This window comes from Trichosurus vulpecula, chromosome 7 (genome assembly GCF_011100635.1).
Source record: "Trichosurus vulpecula isolate mTriVul1 chromosome 7, mTriVul1.pri, whole genome shotgun sequence".
In the NCBI taxonomy this organism is placed as follows: Eukaryota; Metazoa; Chordata; class Mammalia; order Diprotodontia; family Phalangeridae; genus Trichosurus; species Trichosurus vulpecula.
Window position 1 is genome coordinate 83,384,667 of NC_050579.1, and position 23,940 is coordinate 83,408,606.

The window sequence follows — 23,940 nt, forward strand, 5'->3', positions numbered from 1 at the left end:
GCAACCACAGAATGTATATCAACTTGTATTTGTAGCTCAGTAAAATCTCAGCTAACTAGAACTTCACTAACTATAACACAACTGAGCAACATTTCCCTTTTTTCTTTATTGCTACATATTACCTTAAGACAAAAAAGTCAATTTTTTAAAAAACGAGTTGGCAAAAAAAGTATTTCTAGCAAAATTACTGGAAATAATGACTAGGTTGTTTTTGAAGGTCTGTGTACCCTTAGCCCAACCTTCTATATCATTTATCGATCCACTTATAGGTATAGTGATGCCCATTGATTGTTGATATTCAAAATAATGAGCATTGAAATAAGATTCCTAATCTTTAGAGAAAGATTAACTTCTTTGGAAGTATTTATAATAATAGCAATTGAAATAAAATGAGTTTTCAGTGTAACTCAGTTAACCAAAACATAAATAGTTCAACCATAGAGCTGGAAGGCAACTTACAGCACCTTCATTTGTAGAATATTCTGGTTCATTGGGGTTTCACCGAATTTAATGATTGAGTTACAGAATTCCATTTGAATTTCTGGCATTTCTTATGCCATATTTGACACAATCACAAATATGCAAATGAATTGGTGTGATTATTTCCTCCAGCTACACAGACCATAATCCATCCATCCATCCATCCATCCATCCATCCTCTGAAAACTATCCAGATCATCCCATAATTTCACATGAGGAGGAGGGAGTCCAGACTAAATACTGAGGGACCTTTCTTTCTCTTGATATCATAACAATTGACAATGAAATATGTAGCTTATCCACTTCCTTTCCTTCCTCACATTTCTTTCCTTCTTTGCTCATATATTTTTGATAGCATTCTTCACCTCATTTGTGCTTTTTAGTTCTTTTTTTTTTTTTTTTTTTTTTGGAACATTTTCTCATACCTACCATTTTGTTTCTCCCTTGTCTTTTGGGTAATCATCAATTTCAACAATTCATAGTATCACCACTAGGTGTCACTATAGTGCCCAAGTCTCTGTCTTCTAATTCCTGCTCTTCTCTCCCCAGTTCAAAGCTGACTCAGGCCTTTTCCAAAAATGAAAACAAACAAATGAACAAAATCTTCCCTCCTTCAAAGGTGGTATATTTATGAGGCCAGGTGGATGAACAACATCTCCCTCCCTCCCTAATTCTAACCTCAGAATTCTTGATCTGGGTCCGGACCATTCTACTCTCCAGAAACAGCAATGACTATAATGGTGATGATGATGATGATGACCATGACCATGATGATGACAGCAAGAACAAAAACTCCTTATGGACTTACTAGAACTAATCTATAGCTCCTGGATGGATACTAGAGAAAACTGTAATATTCCGTGAATTGAAACCATGCAACAATAATAGAAGTATATTATAAAAACATAGGGCTTTGTTTCAGGGAGAAGCTTGCGCTTATTAAAATAACTTTGTAATTCCTTAAAGGCAATCTAACATGCTCTTCTCCTCCTATTCAACTCTGGGATTAATTCCCTGACCATTTACATAATTTTTTTTTCTTTATTGACAAACCCATAAAACAAAGCAAAACAAAACAAAACAGATATGCCCTGTTCATTCCAGGCCATTCCCATTAATATGAAGATCAAGTGATTTTCCCTAATTTTCATTTTTAATCTTCACACTTGAAGTTTTTTTTTAGCCAATATGCTGATGCTCAATCTGATGTGTTATTATGATTCTGTCTTAGACATTGACTAGCTGTGAGACCCTGGACAAGTCACTTAATTTCTCTGGGCCTCAGTTTCTTCATCTCTAAAATGGACTTAATCACTGGTAAGATCCATTTCAGCTCTAAATTTATGATCCAACATGGAGGCAGCTGTGGATTCTCAAAGTTTATGCCAGTGAAGCCTTGTCTGGTGGGACACAGGGAGATAATAAGACTTTAGTGACATAGTTTATGCTTGTTGTCTGACAATCAGCCTGTGAGAGCCTCTTCACAGGAGGATTGGCTATGGAATGGTTAATTGTTTTGGCTACAGCGATGCATTAAGCCAGTTGCTAAGATGTGGAAGTCCTGCAATCTTTATTAATTGAGGGAACATTCACATTAATAAAAGCTTGGATCTCTGAAGAATTGATACAATTTTTGCCACTTCTACTAAATATTTGTTCTGATATTCCATTGAAAGTAGGGAATGACTGGATTTTCAAACACCAAGGCCATAATAGCACTGTAAAAACTCTGGAAAGTCCTACAAATTTGAAAGGACTTTGAGTGTTGGCTAAGTGTGTGTGTGTGTGTGTGTGTGTGTGTGTATGTGTGTGTGTGTGTGTGTGTGAGTGTGTGCATGTGCTCACATATGCATTGAGGATTTTTACCTAGGCAAATATAGAGATGTCCATCACCTGAAGATTTTACATAGGAATCTTGGTGACAATCCCAAATCACGAAGTCTTTTTACTAATCTATAAAGTGATCCAGTCAGCACTGGTAGTATCAAAGGGAACTTTATCCATGTCCTTACTGATGAAGTTACTGGTAATTAAATTGTTGAAAAAGAATATCTGTTAGTTTCCTATTGAAATCCTCCTGAACCACTGAGGCTGCTGATGCAGCTATACATTCCCATTTGAAAGTCTAGCATTTTTATTTGTTGATTGATTTGACACATTCATATGTACATCATTGATGGGATTTTTCCCTCCAGTTATACATTGCGCCATCTGTCCATCTGCCCATCCTCTGGAAACTTTGTCCCATGTCCTCTCATAAATTCATGCGGGGAGGAGGGAGTCCTCTTTATCTTTAAAAGCTAGTATCATATTAGGACAGTCCACAATACTTGGCCTTGTTGTTAACATGTGGTACTATTTAAAGGAAAAAAGTCATTTCTAATTTCGTTTCAATGAATGTACTTTTCAGAATGTTAACCTTGCTCAACATGGAGTCTTATTTGTCATATCATCAGTGGTCCTTGATAATCACTGAAATATTTTTCCATTTCTGAATAAACAGTAAGTTCCACTACCATGAGATGCACATACATATGCACACACGCACAGAATATATAGTCACATACACTGGTAAATTCCACAAAACACAAGTACACATGCATGCAGAGCACACACACACACAAACACACACACACATACACACACACATATAAACCCACGCATGCACTCACACACACCCCAAATGACCTCTTAGTACAAAGCTAACTAGCCCAAACATTCTCCCATTCTGTTTCCATATTCGGATTCCTGCCTAATTACAAAAATATTGTTTAAATGTCAGTCACATGAGTCTTTGTTGCAACCTCACTGCCATGTGTCTATTCTCCTAGGATATCCTTATAAAGAGAGTGAATCATCTTTGGGATATTTTCCTCTAGAAGAAGCATATTGAGTAAATCATCAACAAAATCAAGTAATGAAGCAAGAAGCCCAGTCATGGTCCAATATTTGTACCAATTTTTCTTTACTTAATTGGTGATTCATTTTAATTAAGTGTTTCTTAGGTACCTTCTCCATGCAAGAAACTCTACTAAGAGCTGAAAATACAGAGACTAAACCAAAACAGCACCTATATTCCAACAGCTTACATTCTATTTGAGATACTCAAATCAATTCAAAAAGGTTTAATTAAATGTCTAGTATATATCAGGGACTGCTCTAGGCACTGAATATACAGATTTAAAATAGATGGTCAAAGTATATGAACAGGCAGTTTTCAGAGGAAGAAATTAAAGCTATCTATAATCATATGAAAAAAATGCTCTAAATCACTATTTATTAGAGAAATACAAATTAAAACAACTCTGAGGTACCACATAACATCCATCACCTTAACTAATATGACAGAAAAGGAAAATGACAAATGTTGGAGGGGATGTGAAAAACTTGGGACTCTAAGTAGTTGTTGGTGGAGTTATGAACTGTGATCCAATCATTCTGGAAAGCAATTTGGAACTATGCTCAAAGGGCTATAAAACTGTGGATATGCCACTACTATGTCTGTTTCCCAAAGAAATCATAAAAAAGGGAAAAGGACACACATATAGAAAAATATTTATAGCAGCTCTTTTTGTAGTGGCAAAGAATTGGAAATCACGGAGATGACCTTCAACTGGGGAATGGCTGAATAAATTGTGAGATATAAATGTAATGACATACTATTGTGCTATAAGAAATAATGAGCAGGCAGATTTCAGAAAACAACTGGAAAGATTTAAATGAACTGATGCTGAGTGAAGTGAGTAGAACCAGGAGAACATCCGTACATAGAAACAGCAACATTGTGCGATGATTAAGTATGATAGACTTAGCTCTTCTCAGCAAAACAATGATCCAAAACAATTCCAAGACTCGTGATAGAAAGTGCTAACCACATCCAGAGAAAGAACTATGGAGTCTGAATGCAGATCAAAGCATACTATTTTTATTTTTTTTCTTTCTTGTAGTTTTTCCTTTTTGTTCTGATTCTTCTTTCGCAATATGACTAATGTGGAAATATGTTTAACGTGATTGCACATGTATAACTTACATCAGATTGTTTGCTGTCTTGGGGAGGGGTTAGGGGAGGGAGGGAGAAAAATTTGGAACTCAAAATTTTACAAAAAATGAATGTTGAAAACCATCTTTACATGTAATTGGGGACAGCTAGGTGGTGCAGTGAGTAGAGCACTGGCCCTGGAGTCAGGGGGACCTGAGTTCAAATCTAGCCTCAGACACTTGACACATTTACTAGTTGTATGACCTTGGGCAAGTCACTTAACCCCAATTGCCCTGCCTCCCTGCCTCCAAAAACAAAACAAAACAAAACATGTAGTTGGAAAAAATAAAATATTATTAAGGAAAAAAAAGAACCAGTCTCTTCTTTCAAAGAATATGTAAACAGAGAAGCAAAAAAAATACACGATAAAAAGGACTAATAATATCTAATTTCATCTGAAAACCTTTCATTCACCTTCTGTGGATACACATTTGTGAGGTAACTGATTTTTTCCATTATATGACAATTATCTCCATTTTTTCAGTACTTTATGGTCTACAAAGTGATTTCCTCATAATAACTCTGTGAGATAAGCTATTGTATTATTATTATTCTATTGAAGAGATGAGGAAAATGGTTGTCGGAAAGTCAATGACTTGTACATGGTCACAGATGTAATACGCATTTGAGCCTCTGACTCCAAGTCCCATCCTTTTCCAGCTGAGGTTTGCTAGTTCTCATACACAACTAGAAATATTGAGCAGAAATGGAGTTTATATGTATTAGCGAATACTGAAATACTGGAGTTGATAAAGACAGCACATAATTTTTCTTCGTGAAATTAGCAAAACATATATTTCATCCTCATAATTCCCTGTTCCACCAACGGACAGTTTTCTGTACTTTCAATAGCAACTAAAACCACACAAGTCTGCTCAGAAATAATTTTTTGCACACTTTGTTGTGCAAAACACAGAGACGATTATGCCACCTTATAAAAAGTTTCTTCACTGGATGGCCCAACATCCTGTGTGAAATGAATAATACATACTATTTACAGTACACTGATGCACATGGGAAGCAAAAAGACTATGAATTAATTTGGCCTTTCCTTCTGGAAGAGAATGTACTTTTACTAGTAATGTAACATAATTTTCCATTCTTTCTGAGCATAGTAACTGAACTCAAATTTGACCAGATTTAGTTTCCTTCCTGATCAAAGAGTATTAAGGGTCCTTTTTAACAAACATTGAAGAGGGGCTAAATCTAGGACATTGAGGTCCAGAGAATGAGGAGAGGGTGGGATATTGCTCAAAAGTTTATAAAACCTAGAAATGACCATGTACTGACTCCCAATGAATGAGAACACCTGATGTTTACAGGACTTGCTTCTTGGACAAGGGAACTATCTCTCCCTTCAGTAAGTAAGCCAGGAACCCAGAAGATCAGTTCAACAGAGCCATTCCTTTGTTTCCCTGTTCCCAAAGAACAGAAGAATTACACTAAGACTTTAATATATTGATTCCAATTTAAGATCATTCTAATATGATGCTGGTCATTAAGAGACGTAAGCATTTTGAATTGAGAGGGACAATGTACTTGGAAAAGTCCTTTGGAACTGATGTAGACAATGTTTGCCTCTAAGAAGGAATAAATCCAAGCTATTCAAGTAAGATGGAAGTGTCTTAATTGTGCTCACTTGAAGGTTTGTTTAGACTGTCCCTGAAAGAGCCTGGAAGGCTCAGGGGACTGATGACTCCACACGAAGTCTAGAGACAAATAGGCCCTATTTTCTTTTCAGCAAAGCCATATCCTTTGATTCCCTATTCCCAGACTTAGGGCATGTCTTATCTGATGTAAAGTTACATTACTGCTTTTTAATGTGTCAGACCAAAAGCTGTGTGAGAGGAGCCTCTGACCTTCCAGATGCTTTCCATAGAGATGATCATTCATACACAAAGATTGAGGTCCTTCTCTCTAACAGATGTTTAGACTTCATAATCAACAAAAAGAAACATCTTTTCTGAAAATTTGCCACATAGCTACAGCACTGATTCCATATCATCATTTCTGATAAAGTTCACAGACAAGTAGCTACACAGGGAAATATTAGCAATAAATTTTTGGTCTACTCTTTATGGTCTTTGGATCTATTCAATCAAATATTTGTTGACTACCATATGTCAAGCACCGTCCTTGGCACTGTGGGACACACAAATATAAGTGACAGTTCCTTCCCACAAGGAATTTACACAGCTTAATCTAGCTTGCAGATTAAGAAAATTTCTTGATCCATATATCACCATTGCAATGAGGACTGAGTAGATGTTCCCAGATGTTCTTTCCATTCCCACTGTCCTCCATTTTGTGTGTGTGTGTGTGTGTGTGTGTGTGTGTGAGAGAGAGAGAGAGAGAGAGAGAGAGAGAGAGAGAGAGAGACAGAGATAGAGACAGAGAATGAGAGAGGGAGAATGAGAGAGAGACAGAGAGAGAGATAGACAGACAGAGAGAAAGACAGAGACAGACAGACAGAAACAGAGACTGTACTTGTACTTGACAATAGAAGCTAGAGGACGATTCATTAAGGAAAAAAGGGAGGGGACCTGCAGCTGCTCACCCTAATTCAGAGTTGCTTACTCCTCTACTTCAATATCATAGATAAGCATGCTCTTTCTACTAAAGAAGCAGCAGAATTTAAAGCAAGGGTATTACTAGTAATAGATAGCCCTTAGATAATGTTTTAAGGCTTGCAAAGAACTTTAAATTAATCATCTTATTTGATCATGGTGACAATTCTGAGAGGTCAGTGAAATTATTTTTAAAATAAGTATGGTAACACCAGCTCCATGAGGTGTCATGAGGACAAACCTGTCATATGTTCAAGAAAAAAAGTGTTAGTATCATAAGTATAGTATCCATGATGGTCCAATATTTTTAGTTTGCAGCATTGATTTTCACAACAGTTTGAATTCTTCCCAATTCTATCCTCCCCCCGCCCCCCACTCCAAGATGGCATATATTCTGGTTGGCCTGTTCCCTAGACAGCCCTCCCTTCTGTCACCCCATTCCCCCCATCCCCTTTTCCCTTACTTTCTTGTAGGGCAAGATAGATTTCTATGCCCCATTGCCTGTATATCTTATTTCCTAGTTGCATGCAAAAACTTATTTTTTGAACATCTGTTTTTTAAAACTTTGAGTTCCAAATTCTCCCCGCTCTTCCCTCCCCACCCACCCTCCCTAAGAAGGCAAGCAATTCAACATAGGCCACATGTGTATCATTATGTAAAACCCTTACACAATACTCATATTGTGATAGACTAACTATAATTTGCTCCTTCCTATCCTATCCCCCTTTACTCAATTTTCTCCCTTGACCCTGTCCCTTTTCGAAAGTGTTTGCTTTTGATTACCTCCTCCCCCATCTGCCCTCCCTTCTGTCATCTCCCCTTTTTATCTCCTTCTTCCTTCTTTCCTGCGGGGTAAGATACCCAATTGAGTGTTTATGTTATTCCCTCCTCAGGTCAAATCCAATGAGCGCAAGATTCACTCATTCCCCCTCAAATGCCCCCTCTTCCCTTCCTACAGAACTTCTTTCTCTTGCCACTTTTATGCTAGATAATTTACCCCATTCTATCTCTCCCTTTCTCCCTCTCTCATTATATTCCTTTCTTATCCCTTAAATTTATTTTATTTTCTTAGATATCATCCCTCCATATTCAACTCACCTTGTGCCCTCTGTCTCTGTATATATGTATATTGCCTTCAGCTACCCTAATACTGAGGTCTCATGAATTACACACATCATCTTTCCATGTAGGAATGTAAACAAAACAGTTCAACTTTAGTAAGTCCCTTACGATTTCTCTTTCTTGTTTACCTTTTCATGCTTCACTTGATTCTTGTGTTTGAAAGTCAAATTTTCTATTCAGTTCTGTTCTTTTCACTGAGAAAGCTTGAAAGTCCTCTATTTTATTGAAAATCCATATTTTGCCTTGGAGCATTATACTCAGTTTTGCTGGGTAGGTGATTCTTGGTTTTAATCCTAGCTCCATTGACCTCTGGAATATCATATTCCAAGCTCTTTGATCCCTTAATGTAGAAGCTGCTAGATCTTGTGTTATCCTGATTGTATTTCCACAATACTCAAATTGTTTTTTTCTGGCTGCTTGCAGTATTTTCTCCTTGATCTGGGAGCTACGGAATTTGGCAACAATATTCCTAGCAGTTTTCTTTTGGAGATCTTTTCCAGGAGGCAATCAGTGGATTCTTTCAATTTCTATTTTACTCTCTGGCTCTATAATATCAGGGTACTTCTCCTTGATAATTTGTTGAAAGATGATATTTAGGCTCTTTTTTTGATCATGGCTTTCAGGTAGTCCAATAATTTTTAAATTATCTCTCCTGGATCTATTTTCCAGGTCAGTGGTTTTTCCAATGAGATATTTCACATTGTCTTCCATTTTTTCATTCCTTTGGTTCTGTTTAATAATATCTTGATTTCTCATAAAGTCATTAGCTTCTACTTGCTCCAATCTAATTTTTAAGGTAGTATTTCCTTCAGTGGTCTTTTGGACCTCCTTTTCCATTTGGCTAATTCTGCCTCTCAAGGCATTCTTCTCCTCATTGGCTTTTTGGAGCTCTTTTGCCATTTGAGTTAGTCTATTTTTTAAGGTGTTATTTTCTTCAGTATTTTTTTGTATTTCCTTTAGCCAGTCATTGACTTGTTTTTCATGGTTTTCTTGCATCACTTTCATTTCTCTTCCCAATTTTTCCTCTACTTCTCTAACTTGCTTTTCCAAATCCTTTTTGAGCTCTGGCCTGAGACCAGTTCATGTTTTTCTTGGAGGCTTTTGATGTAGGCTCTTTGACTTTGTTGATTTCTTCTGGCTGTGGGTTTTGGTCTTCTTTGTCACCAAAGAAAGATTCCAAAGTCTGAGTCTGAATCCAATTCTGTTTTCCCTGCCTGTTCATGTTCCCAGCCAAGTTACTGGACCATTGAGTTTTTCGTTGGGATATGACTGCTTGTAGAGTAGAGAGTACTTTGTCCCAAGCTTGAGGGGCTGAGCTATTGTTTCAGAGCTATTTCTGCACAGCAAGCTCTACCATGCCAGCTCCACTTCTCCCCCAAGAACCACCAACCCGGACAGGACTCAGATCTAAGCTGTCTCTGCACTCCTGCTCAGATCCACCACTTAATTCCTCCCATCAGGTGGGCCTGGGGTTGGAAGCAACTGCAGCTGTAGTTCTATAGCTGCACCTTCTCCGCTGCCCATGGGGCAGTGGCCAAACCGCGAACTCCTTTCACTCTGTCCACTGCAGTTTTTCCCACTAACCTTCTCTGTTTTCTTTGGTGTTTGTGGGTTGAGAAGTCTGGTAACTGACACAACTCACTGATTCAGGGAGGTACAGTCTGTTCTGCCCAGCTCCTAGTCTGCTTGGTCCAGGAGCAGCTCATGCTGGGCTCTGCCCCTCTCTGTTCCCAGCTCCCACTCCCAGGTCTGTGCAATAGACCTTACCCAGCGACCATCCAGGCTATCCCAGGCTGGAGTCTTGCTTCCCTCTGCTATTTCGTGGCTTATGCAGTTCTAGAATTTGTTCAGAGACATGTTTATAGGTGTTTGGAGGGACCTGGCAGGAAGCTTACACAAGTCCCTGCTTTTCAGCAGCCATCTTGCCTCTGACCTGCCTCAGTTTTCAAAATCTTAAAATGAGGCTTTTGGCCTTCCAGCTCTGAATCGTTTCAAATTTTTTATTTCCCAAAGTAGAGGGTAATCCTTTCTACCAACAAGTACCCTAGCATACCCAGGATGGTTCTTTGATTGATTTTTAAAGGAAAATAGCTTTAAAAGGGATCAACAATCTTCTTTACTTACATTCACTAGTTCAGGGTAAGAGTCAACATCCCCAAAGTCAGAGAAATTAGCAAAAAAGCCAACAGACAGGGATCTTAACTGCCTGAACCAAAGCAATATTGCTACACATTTTACATACAACACTTCATTGAGAGAGCCTTTACATCTGATCAGTTGGGGAGCTCTGAACATAGGGCCACTCAGAGTCTTGACCAGGGAATCAAAAGATCCTTCTCATAAGCAAACCCCCCAAAGCAAAGAACCAATTGAGGACATATATATATATATATGTGTATATATATATATATGTATGTATGTATATACACACACACTCTTTTGGGTAATAGGCTCAGAGCCAGAAGGCATCACAACCCTTGACTCAGTGCCTAATTAGCTTCGTACCAAAAGGTGTGAAAGCCCTCCTACAAGCAAACCTTCCCCTTAAGCAAACTCCTCCTTAGGCAAGTCCCTCCCCCAATGGGCTCTATATGATTCAGGATGTATCACAGTTGGGCACACCAGCTGATTGATGGACAGGGAAGATCTTCCTATTCCATTAACATTACAACCTCTTTAAAGCAGGGGTTATGAGTTTTGTTATTGATTTTAGTATATACATCCCATACTTTCTCGGTGTACCAGTGGTAGCTATCACATGATTCTGTTTACAATTGGTACTCTATAAATGTCTCTTGATTTTTACCTTGCATGTAAGCTGGGGAAAAATCTCATCTTTCTTTGGGAAGGCCATATAAGCATGAGTAAGTTGCTGTTTTCTAAAGCTAGGCAACATCTCTTCTCTGATTTTAACCCTGCTCCTAAGTTTTCTTAAGCCATTTCCCTTCCTGTTCCAGAGAGCTGGCCAGCTGAGTCATCACAAACCTTGACTGCCCCAACCCTTGTGTGAGTCCTTATTCAAAAATGAACCAAATGAGTTCATTTGGTTAAGGCTTTGGTGCTACTGAGTTTCATAACTGGGAACAGTATGATCTAGAAGAAAGAGCATTGACCCAGGACACAGGCAGCCTGGTTCTTTTCTTGGCCAAAAGTTCTAACTGTGTGGTTTTAATAAGTTACCCTCCTCTCTGCATTATTTTTTCTAGTCTATAGCAATGTGGACAACACCAATGTCTTCTCATTAGTTATCTCACAGGGAAATTACAAGAATGGATTAGTGCTCTACACCCTTAAGGTGTCCTAAAAAATTATATACTATAAATACTATATATCTTAATAGTTAATTTTTTTAGTAGTGTAACCCCCAACTTTCCCACTTCCACAGCAGGTTTTGGTTGCCCTATGTATGTCCTCAGTCCACACAAATCCTTTAGCAGTCAAAAATGGAAAAGGCCCATTAGTTCATCTACTTCAGTCTCTGCCGGCATGGGCTTTGCTCTGGAAGAGTTTCCCTCTCCCTACCAGTCTTGGGCATACTAACAAAGAAATTTCAAACTGTTGTTTCCCTTCTGTTGTTAGTGATGATAGGGCAAGCTCTCATAAGTCTCCTAGAGGAGGGAGGTGAGAAGGGACCATCGCTTACTCACCAGCTTGCTGTATTTGTTCATCTTAATGACGGACTAAAAGAAAACAGATGGGGGCAGCTGTGACGTCTTGCATTCAACTAGCTCTTTAGCTAAGTGTTTCCCAACTAGCCAATGTGTCAGGATACACCAGGGTGTCAGAAAGACCTCATTGGTCTTTGTATGCCTCAGCAAACTGGGCACTCTCTCCAGTTTTCCTCCTGATTCTGAGCCAACCTAAGACAATGTTGGGAAGTAGGAGAGTAATCCAAATTCCATACGAGGATTGGTGGAAGGAACTAGATATGTTTAGCTGAGCCTGGTGAGAGAGAGACTTAGAGAAACATAGCAAGTGTTTGAAGGGCCGTCACATGAAAAAGTGAATTGATTGGTTCTACCTAGGGTCATTGGGGAGGACTAAGAGAAATAGATGGAAGTTAAAAGGAGACAAGTGTAGGCTTGCTATAAAGAAAACTTACCTAATATTTAATATTTTCTCAAAATGGGATGAACTTCTTCAAGTGGTACTGGGTTTCCCGTCACTAGAGGTCTTCAAAGAAAGGCTGGTAGCACGTGTGTTGGATATCTTAGAGAAGACATATTATGCAGGTTTGAGTTAGACTAGTCTCTGAAGGCCTTTCTACTTCTAAATTTCTGTGACACAAAGCTTTAGGCAGAGCCAGGACTAGCTGCTGGTCCAGCATGGAGAACCTGAGGCCTTGAGGCCACATGCAGCCTTCTAGGTCCTCAAGTGTGGCCCTTTGACTAAATCCAAACTTCACAGAGCAAATCCCCTTAATAAAAGGATTTGTTCTATAAAACTTGGACTCAGTCAAAAGGACGTACCCAAGGACCTAGAAAACCATATGTGGCCTTGAGGCCACAGGTACCCCATCCCTGCATTGGACCATAGACATAGAGGAGAGGTAGTCTCAAAGGCTACCTCTTCCATGCCCTTCACTTTATAGAAGAAGAAACTGAGGCCTAGAAAGGTAAGGTCACACAAGTAGTATACATCAGAGATTGGATTTGAACCCATGGCCTCCAACTCCAGAGCTAGTATTCCTTCTTCCCAAAGCTCAGAAGAACAGACTCCCAAGACCAGTGCTCTTTGCTCTTTCTACTACTATATCTCTATCTATCTATCTATCTATCTATCTTTCTATCTATCTATCTATCTATCTATCTTTCTATCTAGACATATATAAACTATAGCATACATATATAACCTAGATTGTAGTTTCCAAATGCATTCTTATCAAAAGCCCATTCTCATACTCCAATCCTTCAATTAGCATAATTTCCCTATGTGAAGTTTTTGGTCTCTGTGCAGACTGATATAGAAATATATATAAGATGTTCTGTAATCAATGGATCAACGGGCATTTATTAAGGAAGAACGTACTATGTATTGTGCCCTGTGCTAGGCAGTAAGGATTTAAAGAATAAGGTAAACCATATCCTACCCTGAAGGAGTTTGCATTGCATTGGAGGGAACAACACTTACATATATAAGTGTAAGCAGAATGAATACCAGAACATTAAATGCAAGAATTTTAGGGAGGGAGGGAGGGAGCTAGCAGTTAGAGGGATCAGGAAAAGTTTTGAATACAAGGTTCCTTTTCAGCTGTATATGATGTACATCATGAATTCAGCCAATTTCTGACTTTCACCTCCAAAACGGGCACTCTGCTATCCCACAGTTGTCTAGGTTGTTCACAAATGAGACAATTCTATACAGACACACACACACAAACATATACACATATATACATATGTATGTATGTATGTATATATACACACACGTATATGTATGTATACATATACATATATATATGTCTGTTTATTTGCATGTGTGTATTGTATATGTATATATTTACATATGTGTGTATATGTGTATTTGTGTGTATATATGTATATGTATGTGTTTTGTAGATTCCTGATAATCCCGCTATTGAACTCAGGAGATAATACTAGCTAGTGCTTTACAAATATCTTCTTTTATTCTTACAACAACCCTGAGAGATCAATGCTACTGTCATTCCCATTTTATAGTTGAAGAAACTGTGTCTGAAGGAAGCCAATGACTTACCCAAGGTCACAGAGCTAGTAACTTTCCTAGATCATATATGAATTCAGGTCTTCTTGATTCCAGGTCCAGCACAACTTCCTTGAATGGATTATGAGGTATAAAAAGTTTGAGAGACATAGTTTCTGGGTATTTAATCATTTTATTAATCATGCTAGCAGATAATTAATAAAAAGGATCAGTGGCACTCTTGAATGCCAAAGACCCTTCATGGTACCCATTTAATGTTTATATGCCTTTGGAAGAGTGTTCCTGAGGGTGGCAATCAACTCTGATCAGTTAATTAATTAAGAAGAACGAATATTTTAATGAGAAGTGGACCCATTGTAATAAGGTGCAGGGGGCGGGTGATGTGACTTTGATCACTTAGGCTCCTGAGACCACCTCCAGCCTCAAGCAATCTCTACAAAGGATCTACCTTTACTCAGACCTGGCTGAGTGCAACACAATGGGATGGAATTCACTTAAATTGTTTATTAGGTTTTCTAGTTAGGTAGGGTTTCCTACTCAGGAATAGAAAGGCACATACCCCTAGGAATTTGGGCAATTTCATCTGTCCCTAATGTCCTTCAGTTCGATGTAATTAAATAATTGATTATTAATTTAAGAGAAACAATCATTTTTCCAGGATAAAGATGACAAGGACTATCCACAAGCATATCCTTTCTAGGTCAGAGTCACACTGAGAGGATGGCAAATGAGGTTTTTTGCCCAGGAGTGCTGAATTACCTGGGCATTTCATTTAGAGTAGGTTCATAACACATGCAGTCCTTCAACAGAGTATGAAAAACAGAGCTTAGCACTTAGTTAGCATGGATAGTAAAATAAAATAGGAAACAACCAGATAGTGATTGGTCTGGGTTCTTCCCCTGCACGTCGATATTCCCCTCCTACTTCATCTGAATCTATGCTGGGCTGGTGTGGGTTGTGGTACTTGCCTCCACAGAAAAATTCCTGGTTATAATTCTGCATGTAGGGAAGTGGGATCCAAGTTCCATCCTTTATTTAAACTAAGAAAGATGAACTCATGAACAAATATTAACAAACTGGCAAGCCCGTATCCAGATATAATTAATTGGGCTATTTTTTTTTCTATTTTTATTTTAAGATAATATGTTAATTTTGGAGCAGACATACATTAGAAACCAAGTGCTTGAAGGTTCTTCAAATTCAATTTATTTAAAAAAAACATTTAATCAGTATTAGCTATGTGCAGGGCCACATGTTAAATGCTGGGGTTATAAAGACCAAAATGACAAACAACCTTTGCCCTTCAGGAATTCATATCCCAAACCTTTTCTCTCCCAGTGATTGCAGTGTGAACTCCATTGCTTTTAAAAAAAACAAACAAACCCTGTTATTTCCTCAGTGTGGACAAGATAAAGAAGTCTCCCATAACATCATAGATCTTGAACTGGTAGGGACCTTGAAGTTTATTTAGTCCAACTCCCTCATTTTCAGAATGAGAAAACTGAGGCCTACATACATACACATATACACATGTACATAGACATATGCGAAAACACACAAACACCTATACACACACGCAAATATGTACATACATATATGCATACGTACACATATACATAGAGACACATATACATATACATACATATGCAAGTACACACATATACATATATGCATATGCAAATATATTTGCATACATACATACATACATGCGTACAGGCACACATGCATGCATATGCATACATACATACATGCATACATACATACATACATACATACAGGCCTAAGTAGTTAAGTAGTTTGTTTGGAGTCACACAATATATGTGAGAAGCTAAACTGGCTTGACTCTGAGGTCAGCCTTCTGTCCCCTATGCAGTGCTGCCCCTTGAGGTAGGTAGCAAAAATATGATTATCTTTGCTTAAGAGGGAGGATCTCAAAGAGGTTAGGTGACTTGTTCAAAGGCTCGCATGCGGTAGTCACAAGGGTAGTTGAATTCAGGTCTTTTGACTTTTACAATATTCTGCTGCCTTTTCTAAGTATGCCGTTTAACCTGGGCAGCTGAATGGTACAATGGATAGAGGGCTAGGCCTGGAGTCACAAAGACCTGAATGCAAATTCAGCCACAGACAATTACCAAGTGAGTGACTTGAGTCTTTCTTCCAGGCTTGTCTGACTCAGTTTCTTTATTTGCAAAATGAGATAATAATAGCACCTACTTCCTAGAGCTGTTGTGAAGATGAATGAAATAAGACGTTTAAAAAGTGTTTTGCAAACCTTGAAGAACTGTGTAAATGTTCATGATCAGCCATTTTTATTACCTCTTTCTGCTGCTTTCCTCATATGTTCAGTAGAACTAGTGATTTTGTAAAAAGGTAACAAATAACTAATTAAAATGAGGGTGAGACATCTGTAGAGAATAAAATCATCACCAATCTTATAGTTAATCATGATTTTATCTTTCATTTCCTTCATTCTTTCTCTCCCTATTTCTTCCTCTTTGGCTTCCTTAAATACACAGACCTCCCCCTGGAGCAGGGCATTCCGCACTCTCTCAGCCTCCACCCTTTCCATCTCCTGCTGGAGACATGGAAATTGGATAGGTTGTGGCAGCAGAGGCTACCACTGCTGCTCCTGTCTGGCTTCTAGCTCTCTGTAGACCCCACTAATCAGTGCCAGGTTTATTCACTTTGGTCCCACTGCCAAAGAAACAATGGGGTTTGAAGAAGTGTGTTCAGGAGATCATTTGTCCCTTCTCAGCAACGCACGTAAAGGCACTGTGTGCAGTTCTTCAAAAAGAGCAGCCTTCCACTAACTCCTCTTCTGTCCAGATAAACACCTGTGCCTCAGCCCACACGAAGAAAGCTTGGCTACCAAGGGCCAGCAGGATGTATCACAGCCATGGGATGGAGGGCCCAAGATTTGTGCTAATGGGGTGGAAGGGTCTGGTGAGTATCACATTTGCCCCTTTCCTTAAATCCACTCTATGGAGAACAGACATTTTTTAGTTGTCACTTTAACAAAAACGTATGAAATCTAATTCTTTCAGTTGCCGCCTACAATTATGCAAACCTGTTCGAAATGGACATTGACTCAGAATCTGAGCTTCTATAGGGAAGGAGGATGCATTTGGTGAAGCTGAGACTAAGTGAATAAAGAAGATTTTTAGATGAAGAACAATCATCCCTTAAAGCTACAGTGTTTCTTCAGTCGCTTATCTTTCTGGAATAAAAACCATCCTGCAGCACCTCCTCCCTTCAAGGTACATACATATGTACATGCATGCATACACACATACATGCATATATATATATATATATGTATATATATGTATTGTTTAGGAAAATATCAATATTCCAAATATTATATAATTGTCAATATTTAAATACATATATTCAATGAAATCTCATTTAACCTTCACCAACTAGAGTTTTGAAATACTCTCTCACCTTTTAAGTTGAAAATGTTCACAGATCTTAGCCTAAATGCCTATTGCTTTAAGCATTGCATTCCTAAGTAAAAGAGGAGACTTCCAGACAATCCGGCAGTCCTAGTAGTTTTATTTATAGCATTTTGTTTCCTGAGAGAAGACAGGAAAACTAAGTCACTGACTTTCCCTTTCTTTTGTCTGGCTCCTCCTCCGTCAGCAATCTGGGATTGCCTTTGGTGGAAAAAGGAGGAGGGGGGCTGGTACAGAGCCCTGAAGGGGCTGGATTTGGAATCTCCTTCCAGGTACCCCAGAGCAAATTGTCAGATCAGAAGGAGAAATTATGTCATTCTTTCAAAGGAATGAATTAAAAAGTGCTTCCTCGTGTGACTGATTGACAGAAAAGAGGGTATATAAAGGAGGGAGCTGCTGCCTAAAAGTCAGTAAGAGAAACTCCATCCACAGCAGAGTACGTTCTGAACACTTAAGAAGGCTTTGAGTTGGCTTTTCAAAAGGAGTTGAGCTCTCCCATTCTTTCTGGGTTTGAATTGGAGCATCATTTCCCATTAGAGAGTTTTTAAAAAGACCAGGTAAGTGAAAAAATTTAATCTACAATTTCTTTGTTTTTTTCATTTTGCTGAAAATTATTACATTTAAAAGAAAAGAAAATAATATTGTGTAAGCAGGTAGTCTTTGCTGTGTATATTTGGCCCTATGTAAGCAATTGCTATTTCTCTGCATTTAAAAAAAATACTTTTCTACCATATCACAAGAGCCAGAGTAATTAAATATTTATTTTTAAGTTTTATTTGTAAGGCTGCTTTTATGAGCTAGCACGTTACTTAAGAGTCTTTTGAATGGTTTTCTTCCTTCCTTCTTTGTTTTCTTATACCTGCCTGTGAACTGTGTGCATTCTTTGAAGATGCAAAAGTTAACATTTATGACAAATAAATCTTAGTTGCTGAAGTTTGTTTAAAGAGGAGAGAGACTATTAAAATGCAGTTAGGAAATATTTGCTGCATCTTGATAATCTCAAATCTCAACTTTTGCAAAACCTGGGCGAGATCACATTTCTGTTAACTTGGAACATGCTTAATTGATGAAAAAAAGCTTTCAATATATATGCTCCCAAATGAGCAATCTCATTAAAATTCCATGAAAATGTACTATTACTCTCTTAGAATTACTTGGCATATAGAGGTAGTCATTCCCCCCCAAAAAACTAGGGGAAATGTTAGTGTGTGCATGAACTACAACAAATGGAAAGTTCAATTTGGCTGCTAGCAGACATGAAACTTTTTTTAGGTATCTTCAAATGACTTTATGTAGGGGTAAATAAAGGCATCTTAGCCAAGTTATTTTGCCTGCATTAACTATTGAAGTGCTTTTAAAATGGGGGTGGGGGGAATTTTCCTCTTACTTTAGGAATTTTTTTTATCATTGTTTAACATTATGCCACAGAACACTTTGGGATTTGATTTGCAAAATATAAACATAGACTAACAATATGAATTACTTTAGAATTGAAAGAACTAGCTTATTCTAAGACTAATGGAAATAAATGCTTCACAATTCAATAACTCTAATATCTTTACTAAATGTCTTATGGTCTTTTTAATTTACAAATCTCCTTCATCCTCACCCCCATATCTTGCTTCCTGCTCCCATGTGGTATAATTCCATTGTTAATTCCATTTTACAGATTATACAATTACAATCAAATAATTTTAATTCCATTGTGTAAAGGTACTGCCCTGAGTTAGTGGAAGAGCTGGGATTTTTGACCTTGTAGCCATTGGATTCTTTTTCCTCTTGTTCAGTGCTTGGCTCCCATGGCACAGGGGGAAAAGCACTAGCTCTGGAGTGACGGGAGCTGGGTTCCTATCCCATGTCTGATGTGAGACTTTGGGGAAACTACTTAATTGCCAAGGCCTCAGTTTCCTCATATGGAAAAGGAATAGGTTTCATGAGACTGGGCCTCTGAGGTCCCTTTCATCTCTGGAACAATGATCCCAAGATCAGGTCACCAACGTATCATGGTACTATTCTGAAGCCACCAGACCTTTGCCAGAATCAGGAATCTTGCTACCCTGAATTGGAGGTTGTGGTGTTAAATAAGGGATAAATTGAAGGACTTTGGGACAGCATATAAATGACAGCAAACATCTGGCTGAACAATGAAAAATGCAGTAAAGACATTCCAGATGTTTGGTCTATACAGTGCCACCTAATCAGCATTCAAAAAGAATTGGCCACGTGAATGAATTTTATTATCTTCTTCTGTGTTTATAACGTTGTATAGATACAGCTATGAGGTCATAAAGTCCATTCCTTCACATTCTTATAGGATTTCAATTAAATCATGATTCAAAAGAAATTATCTACCTTTTTGTTTATATCTCTGGAGAATGAACTTCCTCAAATATCTCAAAGTATTAACGCTAAGCCTCCTTAGTATTATTAAGGTTGTGATAGACTGGATTTCATGGTCTAATTTCATTTAGAATGGAATGACATTTAGAGATGTCAAGGGATTTATCCAAGGTCATGTGCATTAGTGACTGAACTGGAGTTATCTCCTGACACCCCTAATCAAGGCAATAGTTAGCAGCTAGGTGGTGTAGCGAATAAAGCACTAGGCCTGGATTCAGAAAGACCTGAATTCAAATCCAGACTCAGACACTTACTAGAGATGTAACCTTGGGTAAGACATTTAACTTCTCTTTGACTCAGTTTCCCCAACTGTAAAATGGCAATAATAAAAGTATCATCTCCCAGGGTTGTTGTTGTAAGAGTCAAACAAGATAATGTTTGTAAAGCACTTAGCACAGTGCTTGGCACATGGTAGACATTATGTAAATGTCATTTATTATTATTATTATTATTATTAGTAGTAGTAGTAGTAGTAGTAGCAGTAGCAGTAGTAGTAGTAGTGGTGGTGGTGGTGGTGGTGACAGTGAGTACACTTTCTCTTCAAAACTGTAGTTGTTAGATAGATCCCATCAATGTGAGAACTCTTTTTACTGGTCCAAGTCATTGCTCATATGTCTTCTCATTGTGTGTAATTCTTGCACATCCTCTTGCCCAGGATTGGAGAACCTGTGGCCTCTGCTTTAGTTCTGTGTAGAGGAACTACTCAGTCCCCTTTCCCTGTGGTTTTTAATATCTCATGGATATCAACACCACCATTGGGCTACATATACATTATCTGTTGCTCTCACTATATGGCATATCTACTTCCTTATTTGGTCATATATAACTTTGGTGATAATTCGCTACTTTTGTGATAATTTTCTGACTGTGGGCAAGTCACCACCTCTGGGCCTCAATTTCCTCATCTATAAAATGAGGGGGTTGGCCTAGGTGGCCCCTAAGGTCCCTTCCCTCTCAAGATCTGTGATCCAATGATCTGAGTCATTTACACTCTTTCCACTACACCAACTCAATATTCCAAAGAATAAAACTCACAAAGGGAAAATATAAAATTAGAAGAAGAATGATCTAAGTAAAGTGTTTCCAAATTTTAAAAATGAATCCCGCATAAATAGCAAATGATGTCATTTCTTCAACTTTTATGCAGAGCCAATGTCTTCTATTCAATCAAGCTGAACAAAATTTGTCTGTAATCTTATCTTTAAATTATTTGCCATAACTATTTAGCCCTAGGGAAGTCTCTTTACATAGACTCATTGACATTTCTCTTTAGATCACTTTATCCTAATCACTGTTCCTTTGTTCGAAATATAGCACAGTGGGAGGACTTTGGCTTTGGAGTCTGAAGAACCTAGATTTCTTTCCTGATACTTAATAACTCCATGACCTTGGGCTAGTCATTTAATCCTTCTGAGCCTTAATTTCCAAATCTATACAACGGAAATAACTGCTTGTGTTTCCTAGCCTATGAGGCTTGGGAATTGCAAAGGAAGCACTTGGAAAAAGACCTTTATAAATGAAAACTCTATGATTATTTTTAAAAACAGCTATCAACTTAAATTCAAGGTTACCATAGCGCCTATCCCTCAGCTTCCCACATGGCAATGTACATCTGATTTCACTTACATATAAGTATTTTTAAATGGTCAAGTGACTAAAGATCGCCCTGCATGCTGAAAGTCAGTTTTTTTTTTCTCTTGGTTTATCCATAGGTGTGATGCTGCAGAGAGGCAGGATGCTCTGGCGGCTGGTCCTCTTAGCTCTCTGGGCTTTCTCCAATGCTCAAGGTATGTATTCACCAAACACATGAAATCTTAAGATGTAACCCAAATAAAAATTGAGAGCTGGCCCAAAGAAAAATTATTTTCCAGAATACCTGGCCCAACATAAATGTATAGCTAAAATGGTAGTATTAATAATTTTTCTATTAGGTTTAGATACTATGGATTAACTTCTTATGGATTAACAACATTAACTTTTCTTGCCAGTAAACTTAGACAATAGTTTTAGGGTATTCATTAAAAGAAAAAGACTAAAATGTTTATCTCCATTGTGTATAAACCAAAGTTCAACTATTGCCCCCAAACTCCTTACCACCCTTACCATGGGCTACAATCAAGAAAAAAAGATGGGTCTTTGATAAATCAAATGGTTCAAGTAAATAAAAGATAACTAAAAGAGCTAATTGTTTTTAAATTCAGTCCAAATTAAGGAAGGGATATAAATTTACCCCCCCTTCTTCTTTCTAGGTAGGTCAGTTTTAGAGCAGAGTAGTTATATATAATATAGGTCTATATCTGAGATGGAAAGAAACAGAATAGAATAGAGAAGTTAGAACTCAGCTTTTTGTATGAGAGTGATTTCATTAAATGGATATAAAGTCATCATAACTGATATGCTAATAATGAAACCCTATATATAATTTTTCCTACATGCTATTTTTTTCATTGGTTAAAGCTTTTGTTATTTGCCATTAACTTTTGCAGATGGTGATGGAGAAGATGATACTTCCTTTGACCTCTTTGAAATCAGTAACATAAACCGAAGGACACTTGGTGCCAAGCAATTCCGAGGGCCTGACCCTAATAGCCCAGCTTATCGCTTTATCAGATTTGATCACATTCCACCAGTGAAAGCTGAGATTCTCAAGAAGATGCTGAAGATGATGAGGCAAAATGAGGGCTTCTTCCTCACTGCCGCTCTAAAGCAGGATAAACATTCACGGGGTACCCTCCTGGCTTTGGAGGGCCCTGGGAACTCTCAGAGGCAGTTTGAGATTATATCCAATGGCCGGGCTAACACCTTGGACCTGATTTACTATGGGGATAAGGGCCAGAGTGTGATTTCTTTGGAGGATGTGGATCTGGCTGACTCCCATTGGAAAAACATCACTGTGCAGCTGACAGGGGAGACCTACAGCCTCTATGTGGGCTGTGACCTCATTGACAGCTTCATTCTGGAGGAGCCTTTCTATGAGCAGCTGAAGGCTGAGGATAGCAGAATGTATGTGGCCAAAGGCTCCATCCGAGAAAATCACTTCAGGGTATGTGTACACTTTCTTAGGGTGAGAAAGCAACTTGGATAGGAAAGTGGTGTGTCTTTTAAAACATCCATTATGTTTGATGTCATCAATGTGACATCTTTAGCCTGCTGTCAAGGTGAGAGAGGATGTATTCCTCAATCAGGAGGGTGCAGAATCTGACAATATACACTCCCACATCCCAATTATTATTACCTCCTTCAACTGCATGTGTATAGTCCCTACAAAACCAATAATAATCATTTCAAGAGATCAAATTGCTATCAATCCCACATATGAATTATGATTTGGGGGTTCTGATCCTGCAAAGTTATTTTCACTATTTTCTGAAGTCACATTTGAATACTTGGTTTGTTGTTTTTGTTTTTGCTGTTTTTGAAGATCTAAGGAGAGTAAACCATTAGCTATCCATGTCAAGCTAAAGACTAACTTGTGAGAATTTGTTTCAGTGCAGATGATTATTCACTTAATTTGGGGTGAGTATCTTTCAAAGCATAACCACTCATGACTTACAGTGGAATTTTAATGTCATCTTTTTCTTCCAATGGTTTTGCACTTGGAAATGTTAAAACTAGTTAATGATTTTAAAAGTTAAAACTAGTTAATGATTTTAAAAGTTCAATGCTAACTATATTGGTGTTATATTATTTTTTAAAAAAAATAACTTAGCTACACTTGATTAGTCAGACATAGAGTATGATGGATGACTCAATTCTGGTTTATTATGCTGCTGCAGGTGAATATTTTGCCCCACTAAGATGCAGCCACCATGTTGCAGGGACTAATGTGAACACTGTTTCTACCAATGGTTATCTCTGGGCCCTTTAGTGTAACATAGAGGAACCTATACACTAAAGAATTTTAAAAGCAAAAAATAGTGGGTTTTTTCCCCTTGAATGTCATTCTTTCAAATTTTTTTCCCATTTTTATATTAGTATCATTCCAGGTTTTTGTGTGGATGGCCTTCCTCTTCTCATTTAGAAATACTTTCATGTGAAGCTCTTGTTGTCAGATGCTTATAATTAAAAACATTTGATGGTGAGGTCAGGGTGGCCTCAAGTTCAGTTTGGGGTGTTATAGCGGGGACACAAAGGATACTGGTCCAACTGTGGACAGGAGAGAGTCTCATGCACACCCTGTTCTCCTCTATTGGGC

The 23,940-nt window shown here is 38.1% G+C and overlaps 1 protein-coding gene across 1 annotated transcript in view; it reads left to right on the top strand.

Moving 5' to 3' along the window:
- The first annotated feature begins 17,708 nt into the window (after nt 1-17,708).
- The window catches only part of THBS2 (thrombospondin 2), a 47,312-nt gene continuing 41,080 nt past the window's right edge, over nt 17,709-23,940 (top strand). Inside the window, exons 1-3 of the mRNA XM_036767570.1 lie at nt 17,709-17,902; nt 21,458-21,532; nt 22,232-22,788. Of these exons, the coding sequence (XP_036623465.1) occupies nt 21,463-21,532; nt 22,232-22,788 (627 nt within the window). The 5' untranslated portion in view covers nt 17,709-17,902; nt 21,458-21,462. The remainder of the gene's footprint in view (nt 17,903-21,457; nt 21,533-22,231; nt 22,789-23,940) is intronic.